General features: G+C 48.5%; 1 protein-coding gene across 1 annotated transcript in view; it reads right to left on the minus strand.

Moving 5' to 3' along the window:
* The window catches only part of AKR1A1 (aldo-keto reductase family 1 member A1), a 19,218-nt gene extending 8,200 nt beyond the window's left edge, over positions 1-11,018 (minus strand). The window contains exons 1-2 of the mRNA XM_017881685.1: positions 10,684-11,018; positions 1,177-1,311 (exon numbers count right to left, since the gene is read on the minus strand). Coding sequence (XP_017737174.1) covers positions 1,177-1,305 — 129 coding nt within the window. The 5' untranslated portion in view covers positions 1,306-1,311; positions 10,684-11,018. The remainder of the gene's footprint in view (positions 1-1,176; positions 1,312-10,683) is intronic.
* Between the last annotated feature and the right edge of the window lie 226 nt (positions 11,019-11,244).

The raw sequence follows: 11,244 nt of genomic DNA on the forward strand, positions 1-11,244 counted from the left end.
AAAAAAAAAAAAAAAAAAAGATGGCCTCGCTCTGTCCATGCTGGAGTGCAGTGGTGTGGTCATAGGTCACTGCAGCCTCGGCTTCCAGGGCTCCAGCAATCCCCCTAACTCAGCCTCTCGAGTAGTTGGGACCACAGGCACATTCTAATTTTTTAAATTTTTTGTAGAAATGGGGTCTCACTGTATTGCCCAGTCTGGTCTCAAATTCCTGGGCTCAAGCACTCTTCCTGCCTCAGCCTCCCCAAGTGCTGGGATTATAGGTATGAGTCACCACACTTGGCCCCATCTTGTTCTTTAAAAAAAAGTCTGTGACTGGGCGAGGTGGCTCACACCTGTAATCCCAGCACTTTGGGAGGCCAAGGCAGGTGGATCACCTGAGGTCAGGAGTTCAAGAGCAGCCTTGACAATATGGTAAAACCCTGTCTCTACTAAAAATAAAAAAATTAACCAGGTGTGGTGGCTCATGCTTATAGTCCCAGTTACTTAGGAGGTTGAGGCACGAGAATCACATGAGGCGGAGGTTGCAGTGAGCCAAGATCATGCCACTGTACTCCAGCCTGGGAAACAGAGTGAGACTCAGTCTCAGAAAAAAAAAGTTTGCTGGACCTGTATGTTAGTGTGTGCCTGTGGTCCCAGCTACTCAGGAGGCTGAGGTGCAAGGGTCACTTTTGGGCCCAGGAGGTCAAGGCTGCCATGAGTCAAGATCGTGCCACTGCACTCCAGCCTGGGCAACACAGCAAGACCCTGTCTCAAGTAAAAAAAAAAAAGCTTGCTGACCTTTGGTCTATACAATCCACCTAGTTATTCTTCAAACCTTGACACCTTCTATATGCCTAATTCTGGACTGAGCAGTAGGGAGAGGCTAAACCCTCAAAGAACCCAGTGTGGGAGAGGAGACATGATCACAGCACAGGGTGATAACTGCCATATTAGGGGTCATAGCACAGGGATGGGCACAGAGGGGCCGCATGTCTGCCACAGCATTCAGTGCAGATCCAGTTAGAGAAAGATGTCCTTCCTATGCCCCCAGCGCTGCTGGGTCCCTCAGCCCACTCTCTGAGTCAGCTGGGGAAGCCCAGCGTATATAACTGGTCTCTTCTCTCATCTCTTCCCACTGCTCTCCAGGCTCATCTCCACTGGAAGGGGAGTATGGGGATGGGGCTGCTAGGAAAATGCAGGCAGAGACTCAACAAGTTTTTCTTTTCTTCCCCCATCCCTCACCTGACCAGGCTCACTCTTCCAGGTACCCAGACCAATCAGAGGCATCTTCTGCCCAGTGTGCAGGAGAACACAGGAAGCCGCCATTGCACCCTGAAACACAGATGGGAAGAGAATGGTGTTGGGGTTAGTGCTGTTGTTCAGGTCTCAGATATCCACTGTCAAGAATACTGCAAAGCGGCTGGGCACAGTGGCTCATGCCTGTAATCCCAGCACATTGGGAGGTCGAGGCGGGCAGATCACCTGAGGTCAAGAATTCAAGGCTGGGCGCAGTGGCTCACGCCTGTAATCCCAGCACTTTGGGAGGCCGAAGCGGGTGGATCATGAGGTCAGGAGATCAAGACCATCCTGGCTAACATGGTGAAACCCTGTCTCTACTACAAATACAAAAAAATCAGCTGGGTGTGGTGGCAGGCACATGTAGTCCCAGCTACTCTGGAGGCTGAGGCAGGAGCATGGTGTGAACCTGGGAGGCGGAGCTTGCAGTGAGCCGAGATTGGGCCACTGCACTTTAGCCTGGGCGACAGAGCGAGACTCCGTCTCAAAAAAAAAAAAAAAAAAAAAAAAAAAAGTCCAAAACAGTGGGGCCAACAAGTGCAAACCCCTTCTTTCAAAAAAAAAAAAATTATCTGGCCATGGTGGCACACACCTGCAGTCCCAGCTACTCGCGGGGCTGAGGCACAAGAATCACTTGAACCTGGGAGGGGGAGGTTGCAGTGAGCAGAGATCATGCCACTGCACTCTATAAAGCATGGGCCAGGAAGGGGTGGGGAAGAGGGGACAGAGGTGGAGGACAAACACATGGTTATGTATGTGCCTGTGAGCAAAGGCGGTGGAGACAGGGTGCCCAAAACCAACCATGGCCAGTAGCTCCTGAACAAATACTAACCAGACCACCAGCTTGGATGCCCTTTTCTGTGGCAGGCTAAAGATCTCTATTAAAGAACTGCACTATCTAAAAATAAAAGCAGGGTGGCCACACAGAAGCACCCAGTCTTGACTAAATAAGGTCTCAAGCCAGTGTAAGGCAGGCAAAGGCCATTATGAGAGAAAGAGACCAGGTAACTGAATAGGCCCAGGAAGGGACCACTTCTCTGACAATGAAATGAACGTTCCCAGGAGGTTGTCAGAACTACAGATTCTCGGCCAGGCATGGCAGCTCACACCTGTAATCCCAGCACTTTGGGAGGCCAAGGCGGGTGGATCATGAGGTCAGGAGATCGAGACCATCCTGGCTAACTCAGTGAAAGCCCGTCTCTACTAAAAATAAAAAAAATCAGCCAGGCGTGGTGACGGGCGCCTGTAGTCCCAGCTACTCGGGAGGCTGAGGCAGGAGAATCACTTGAACCCAGGAGGCGGAGGTTGCAGTGAGCTGAGATCGCACCACTGCACTCCAGCCTGGGCAATAGAGTGAGACTTTATCTCAGAAAAAAAAAAAAAAAAGAACTACAGAGATTCTATTCTCTAAGTACCTTTCACAGAGGTCTGGTCAGTCATGCTGGTAGGCCTGAGTGGGCTCCTACAAGGGAGGTAAAGGGAGTCCTAAAAAAGGAACTCTTTTTTAGACTCAGGGTCTGGTTCTGTCTCCTAGGTTGGAGAATGGTGGTATGATCATGGTTCACTGCAGCCTTGAACTCCTAAGCTCAAGTGATATTCCTGCCTCAGCCTTCCAAGTAGCTGGGACTACAGGCCTGTGCCAGCACACCTGGATGTTTTTAAACTTTTTTAGAGATGGGGTTTGGCTAGGTTGCCCAGGCTGGTCTTGAACTTCTGGCCTCAAGCTATCCACCCGCTTCAGCACCCTGAGTTGCCAGGATTACAGGTATGAGCCACCATATCCAGATCTTTAATTTTTTAGTTGAGAAAATAGGCTCAAAGAAGTGAAGTTAGACTAGGTGCTGTGGCTCACGCCTGTAATACGAGCACATAAGGAGGCCAAGGCAGGCAGATCACTTGAGGTCAGAAGTTAGAGACCAGCCTGGCCAACATGGTGAAACCCCATTTCTACCAAAAAATACAAAAATTATCTAGGCGTGGTGGCATACGCCTGTAGTCCCAGCTACTCTGGAGGCTGAGGCTGGAGAATCATTTGAACCTGGGAGACGGAGGTTGTAGTGAGCCAAGACTGCGCTACTGCACTCCAGCTTGGATGACAGAGCCAGATTCCGTCTCAAAAAAATTTTAAAAAGTGAAGTTATTTGCTCCAAATCAACAGCTAAGAAGTGGTAAAACCGGCTGGGCACAGTGGCTCATGCCTGCAATCCCAGCACTTTGGGAGGCCGAGGTAGGTGAATCACGAGGTCAAGAGATCGAGACCAGCCTGGCCAACGTGGTGAAACCCCGTCTCTACTAAAAATACAAAAATTAGCTGGGTGTGGTGGCAGGCGCCTATAATCCCAGCTACTCGGGAGCCTGAAGGAGAATCACTTGAATCAGGGAGGCGGAGTTTGCAGTGAGCTGAGATCGCATCACTGCACTCCAGCCTGGGCAACAGAGGGAGACTCCATCTCAAAAAAAAAAAAAAAAAAGAAGTGGCAAAACCAAGGATCTAAGAAGGAGCTAATGGAAAAAAGGCAAATAAACACAGACCTATAAAAAGATACTCACGGTAGATACATGTATGATGTGCTACAGAAAAGGGAAAGGACAAAGAAATATTGACACTGATTTATAAGAATTCCCAAGAGTCAAGGGGAAGAACTCTTACCAGGAAGGGGAAACTATACACATGACTTCAGTGCAGCAGAAAAATAACTAATTACAGATACAAGTAAATTTCCAACCAAAGATAACTGGAGCCTCCCCCTCTGGAAAGCTATGAAAATAAGAAGTCACCAAATGGCCCAACAATACTCATTTTATCAGTAAATTGAATGTTCCAACTCTTGTGCAAAACCCAAGAGAAAAACATATTTAAATATTTAAACTGCCTTCCTTCAGTTTATGGTCTTGTAATGGGAACAGGTGATATCAGTACACTGTGATAAGAGCATTGATCAAATTCTGCACAAGAGCTGCACAAGGGTGGCAAGAAAAGAGTAACCTTGCTAGGATGGCTTCTTGGAGGCCATCTCTTCCTGAGTCAAGTCCTAAAGAATAACTGAACAGGAGTTAGCCAAGTGAAAGAAAAGGAGAGAGAACGTTCACACCAAGAGCCAATGAGGTAGATATAACCTTTTCCCTTGATCTCATCGGTACCATGAATATCACTCTTGGGATTGATTTAATTGCTAACAATATCTTTACAAATATAATCTTAGTTTCCAGGTTCTAAAAGGATATAGGATAGAGCAAGTAATAAGCAGCTGTGGCCGGGAGTGGTGGCTCACGCCTGTAATCCCAGCACTCTGGGAGGCCGAGGCGGACGGATCACCTGAGCTCAGGAGTTCGAGACCAGCCTGACCAACATGGTGAAACCCCGTCTCTATTAAAAATACAAAAATTAGCCGGGTGTGATGGCATGTGCCTGTAGTCCCAGCTACTCAGGAGGCTGAGACAGGAGGAATCGCTTGAACTCGGGAGGTGCAGGTTGCAGTGAGCTGAGATCGGGACACTGTACTCCAGCTTGGGCAACAGAGCAAGACTCCACATCAAAAAAAAAAAAAAAATTAGCTGTGCATGGTGGTACATGCCTGTAATCTCAGCTACTTGGGAGGCTGAGACATGAGAATTGCCTGAACTCAGGAGGCGGAGGTTGCAGTGAGCCGATATAGCGCCACTGCACTCCAGTCTGGGCAACAGAGTGAGATCCTGTCTCAAATAATAATAATAATAACAACAATAAGACAAGTTGAGGCCAGGTACAGTGGCTCACGTCTGTAATCCCAGCACTTTGGGAGGCCAATGCAGGCGGATCACTTGAGGTCAGGGGTTCGAGACCAGCCTGGCCAACATGGCAAAACCCCCTCTCTACTAAAAACACAAAAATCAGCTGGGCATGGTGGTGCGTGTCTGTAATCCCAGCTACTCGAGCAACTGAGGCAGGAGAATCACTTGAACCTAGGAGGCAGAGGTTGCAGTGAACTGAGATCATGCCACTGCACTCCAGCATGGGCCACAGAGTGAGACTCCATCTCAAAAAAAAAAAAGAAAAAAAAAAAGACAAGTTGTGAGTAAAGCTAATACACCAACACTGTCTTTCCTAATACTTCTGACCCAGGAAGAATTTTATATCTAGTTTAAGTTGATTTTGGAAACCACTCTTTTCTGCTAAAACAAAATTGAAACTGTTCAATCTGAGCATCAGACCACAAACTACCAGGGCAATGCTCTTTACAATCAAACTTTTCAAGGACACAAGTTTCTAAGGGATCAAGTAAGCAAGTCTGGACCTGACAAGAGGAACCTGGTGGCCTGCTGCCACCGGGGTCTAAGGTAGGTTTCCTGGGCTTACTGCCCAATGACCTGTTGGCCTCTTGCAGATTACCCAACACACATGAGAAGGCTCTGAAATTACAACTGGGGTGAAAGCTTGAACAACACCCTGGCTTAAGTGGAAAAGAAAGAAGAAACTTGAATCTTGCTTCTCCTTTTCTTTTGCTGGTGAAACTGAACACCAAAAGGGCTGAGGCTTGGGGGACAGGGATGAAAGAGGTAGGAGATATGCAAAGAACAAGAGCTCCCTAGGGAAGAATGAAGGTGCCACATAGATGTTTTTCTCTAAGACAGAAAATCATCCTCAGTCGGCTGCTGACTTCCTCATCTTCTGCTTGATACAACTGCTTTCCAGCCTAGCCGTGCATTAACAGATTCCAAACTCCAAGCTTGTCAGGAACTGCCTATCTGGACCTTTGGCAGCATTCAGAAACCCTCATGTTATCTTTTTTATTATTATTAATTTTTTGAGACGGAGTTTCACTCTTGTCGCCCAGGCTGGAGTGCAATGGCACAATGTCGGCTCACTGCAACTTCCACCTCCTGGGTTCAAGCGATTCTCCTGACTTAGCCTCTTGAGTAGCTGGGATTACATGGGTGTGCTACTACACCCAGCTAATTTTTGTATTATTAGTAGAGACAGGGTTTCACCATATTGGCCAGGCTGGTCTTGAACTCCTGATCTCAGGTGATCCACCAGCCTCAGCTTTTCAAACTGCTGGGATTACAGGTGTGAGCCACTGTGCCCAGCCCATCTTTTATTTTATTTATTTATTTTCTTTGAGATAGAGTTTCATTCTTGTTGCCCAGGCTGGAGGGCAATGACGCAATCTTGGCTCACCACAACCTCCACCTCCCAGGTTCAAGCAATTCTCCTGCCTCAGCCTCCCGAGTAGCTGGGACTACAGGTGCCCGCCACCACGCTTGGCTAATTTTTGTATTTTCAGTAGAGTCGGGGTTTCACTATATTGGCCAGGCTGGTCTCAAACTCCTGACCTTGTAATCCACCTGCCTTGGCCTCCCAAAGTGCTGAGATTGCAGGTGTGAGCCACTGCACCCGGCTAGCTTTTTTTTTTACTTTAAGACGGAGTCTTGCTCTGTCACCCAGGTTGGAGTACAGTGGCATGATCTTGGCTCACTGCAACCTCTACTTCCTAGGTTCAAGTGATTCTCTTGCCTCAGACTCCAGAGTAGCTGGGATTACAGGCGTCCACCACCACACCCAGCCAAGTTTTTGTATTTTTTAGTAGAGACAGGGTTTCACCATGTTGGGTAAGCTGGTCTCAAACTCCTGACCTCAAGCAATCCACCCACCTCGGCCCAACATACTGGGATTACAGGCATGACCCGCCGTGCCCAGCCAGAAACCCTCATGTTATCTTGAAGTATGAAAGGGAGATGTGTGGGTTGAGTGGGGAGGGGGGTATTATCAGGACTCAGGTTTTATTATTTCCAATTCAGTGCTTAGGTTCCTTCCCTCTGTTGAATTCTTTCTTTTTCAAAGGGCTCTACAGTTGCTGCTTGGAGGCAGGGAACTAGAAGATGCAGGAAAAAAAAGGAAACAATATCTACATGAGTGTTTCCTGGCTGCATGGGCCTTTCCTCTGCCTCCCACAAAGGCTGGTGTGGGAGTAGTTGGTGAGGAGAGTATTTTCTCCTGTACTTTTCTTTTTGAGACAGGGTCTCACTCTGTTGCCCAGGCTGGAGTGCAGTGGCCCATTCATGACTCACTGCAGCCTCGAACTCCTGGACTGGAGCAATCCCAAGTAGCTGGGACTACAGGCACATGTCACCACACCCAGCTTATTTATTTACTTATTTATTAAGACAGAGTCTCGCTCTAATGTCCAGGCTGGAGGGCAGTGGTGTGATCTCAGCTCACTGCAACCTCCACTTCCCAGGCTCAAGCTATCTTCTCCATTCAGCCTCCCAGGTAGCTGGGACTAGAAGCATGGGCCACCGTGTCCAGCTTATTTTTTCTATTTTTCGTAGAGACAGGGTTTCTCCTCGTTGCCCAGGCTGGTCTCAAACTCTTGGGCTCAAGTGATCCTTCTGCCTCAGGCTCCCAAAGTGCCGGGATTATAAGTGTGAGTTACCATGCCTGGCCTTATTTTTCTTTTGTAGAGATAGGGTCTCACTATGCTGCCCTCTCAAACTTCTGGCCTCAAGTGACCCTCCCACCTTGACCTCCTAAAGTGCTGGGATTGCAGGTGTGGCTTTCTCCTATACTTTGTTTTTTTTTTTTTGAGACGAAGTCTTGCTCTGTCACCCAGGCTGGAGTGCAGTGATGCGACCGCGGCTCATTGCAAGCTCCACCTCTCAGGTTCATGCCATTCTCCTGCCTCAGCCTCCCGAGTAGCTGGGACTACAGGCGCCCGCCACCACGTCCAACTAATGTTTTAGTATTTTTTAGTAGAGATAGTGTTTCACTGTGTTAGCCAGGATGGTCTCGATCTCCTGACCTCGTGATCTGCCCGCATCGGCCTCCCGAAGTGTTGGGATTACAGGCATGAGCTACCGCGCCTGGCCTCTTCTATACTTCTAAAAAAGTCAGCTTGGAAAATCACCTTACATATGTAATGTTGGCCAGATTTTGTCAGTTTAGCTGGGTTTTAAATCTTGTTAATACTTATAGATACAGAAAAAGAGAATGCTCTAATATGTAACCTAAGACCTAAGACTGCAATAATACCTCCTGTACTTCTTGATGTATGTGAAAAGAATTTTAAAATATATATTCCTAAATCTTTCTCTAGTTCATCCACATCTACCTCCACTGCCACTGCCCCATCTCTGACCACCATTACTCATTTTTTTTTTTTTGAGACAGAGTCTTGCTCTGTCACCAGGCTGGAGTACAGTGGTGTGATCTCAGCTCACTACAACCTTCGCCTCCCAGGTTCAACTGATTCTCCTGCCTCAGCCTCCCCAGTAGCTGGGACTACAGGCACATGCCACCACGCCCAGGTAATTTTTGTATCTTTAGTACAGACGGGGTTTCACCATGTTGGCCAGGATGGTCTCTATCTCTTGACCTCGTGATCTGCTAGCCTCAGCCTCCCAAAGTGCTGGTATTACAGGCATGAGCCACCGCGCCCAGCCTCTTCAAATTTTTTTTTGAGACAGAGTCTCACTCTGTTGCCCAGGCTGGAGTGCAGTGGCATGATCTTGCCTCACTGCAACCTCAGCCTCCCGGGTTCAAGTGATTCTCCTCCCTCAGCCTCCCGAGTAGCTGTGATTACAGGTGTGTGCTACCACACCCAGCTACTTTATGTATTTTTAGTAGAGACAGGGTTTCGCCATGTTGGCCAGGCTTGTCTTGAACTCCTAACCTCAGATGATCCTCCTGCCTCGGCCTCCCAAAGTCCTGAGGTACGTGAGCCACTGTGCCCAGCTGACCATCACTCTTTACTTAAACCACAGATCTCGGCTTCCAGTGTGATCCCTCTTCCCACAGTCCATCACCAGATCCAACCATGTGACTCCCAGTCTCAAACCCTTCCAGCAGTTCTCCCCTATATTCAGGATAAAGTCCAGGCTACTCAAAACCTGGCTCCTATCTTCCTCATTTCACCACCTCCTCATGTCAGACTATTCCAGACTTTGAACACTCAACAGGGTCACACTACTTACCTGACTCTAGGTGTCTGCACACTTTCCTTCCCCAAACCCTACCTTTGCCTGGCTAACTGCTGCTCATCCTTCAGCTAGCACTTTACATTTCTGGCTCCTTTCCAGGTACAGTGGCTCATACATGTAATCTCAGCACCTGGGCAGGCTGAGGCGGGAAGATCACTTGAAACCTGGGCAACAAAGGGAGACACTGTCTCTACAAAAATTTGGTTTTTTCTTTCTGAGTGTGCTTGCTAGGGAGAAATTTTTTTTCTTTTTTTTAAAGATTAACTGGGCACAGTGGCATGCACTTTATAGTCCAAAGGCTGAGGTGGCAGGATCACTTGAGCCCACAAGTTTGAGGCTGCACTGAGCAAGGATTTCACCACTACACTCCAGCTTGGGCAACAGAGCGAGAGACCCCCACCCATCTCTAAAAAGAAAATAAACAACTAAATGGATGGCTACTTCCATGTACTGATAGCATGTGCACATCACTACATTTTTCTTTCTGTTTATATATAGATTTCCCCCACAAACCTGGCTACTGCTTGAGGTCTGAGCCTGTCATCTGCCTGAACCTCTCATTCCTTGAGTACCTGTCCCATACATACATACATACAATGTCCATGCTACACACACGCCACACACACACACACCACACACACACACACCACACACACACACACACAGCTTATGGGGGAGAGATCTTGACAGGTTGAGTTTGGCCAGCTGGAAGGACATTTGAGGAAGTCGCTGCCTCTGTCACCATCTTCCTTTACTTCTTGGAAAACCTGGAAAGAATCCTCTTGAAGAATATCAAAGCACTTTACTATACTCGGCAAAAAATCCCAGTGGACCAGATAGAATCATACTGAGATTGCTCCTGTATCAAAGATAAGGAAACAGATTTTGGAAAAGTAACAGGCCTGCAGCCCTGAATATGAACGATCTGAAGCGGAAGAGTTAATTAACAGTAGCCTCATCCAGTGAAGGTTCAGATCTGTGTCTCACTTTAACAGAGTTCTGGGGCAACAGAATAACATGTTGGACTTTCCCAGACTCGAGGCAGGCGTCTAAGTAAGAGAATTATCCCCACTTCCCTCCACTTCCGAGAACCATCCCTGCACCTGCGTAAGAAAGTCCGAGCAGCTGGAAAAAGCACGTAGGTGAGCAAACAAAAAGATGGCAATTAAAACTTACAGATCACCTAGTATGCGCTGTGCGCCTTCAAAGCTTTATCTCAATTCTTGCTACAGTTCTAATGTAGGACCACATTTTACTGCTGAGGAAACTTAAGTTCAGAGAAACTGGGAAATTAGCAAGATCATACAGAGAAAAGAAGAGCTCAAATCCGAAACCATGTCTCGTCCCCTCCAGTGCCCTGCGCTCTTCGCTCAACCCGAGGGGCTGACATTCAGTAGTAAAGGATTGAGGCCATCTCCTCTGGGAGAAAGGCCAGCAGCAAGAGAAACTCACCTTGGCACAAGCACAGAGCGTGAACACAGTAGTGTGGCCTGGGCTCAGTTCTGCACCCTGCCAAAGATCCAACGGTCCTTAGCTTAAGTCTGGCGGTGAGGAGGAAGCTCCACCCGGAGGGAGGGGCAGGGGCCGGGCATAAAGGATCACGCGCAGGGTGGACCTCCTTCCCCGCCTACCAAGGAAGGACCTGAAGGGGATGGAAACCAGAGCTGGGAGGTAGTACCGTCTCCACCTCTGGATCCTCGAGGTCGACCTGGCCGGAACTTGGTCACTTACTCCGCAGCGCGAGTTTGGAGAAGTCCTAGGCACAATGAGGCAGGTGGCGCTGGCCACGTGGGCGGTCCAGGGGGCTGGGCCAGCCGCGCCTCTTACTGGCCCACATTGCACCGCGCGCCTGGGCGCCGCCGCTGGCGCTTTTCCGGGGGAAGTAAGGTCCCAGATGCTACGTTGCAGGTTCTTCTGGTGTCGGCCCTCCGGATTCACAATTCCATCCCTGGCTCCATACTCTTCCTAAAGTCAGGTTGGCTGGATACCCAAAGTTTACCTAAGTTGGCCGCG

The sequence above is a fragment of the Rhinopithecus bieti genome, unplaced genomic scaffold (genome assembly GCF_001698545.2).
Source record: "Rhinopithecus bieti isolate Rb0 unplaced genomic scaffold, ASM169854v2 scaffold_12155, whole genome shotgun sequence".
NCBI classification, from domain to species: Eukaryota; Metazoa; Chordata; class Mammalia; order Primates; family Cercopithecidae; genus Rhinopithecus; species Rhinopithecus bieti.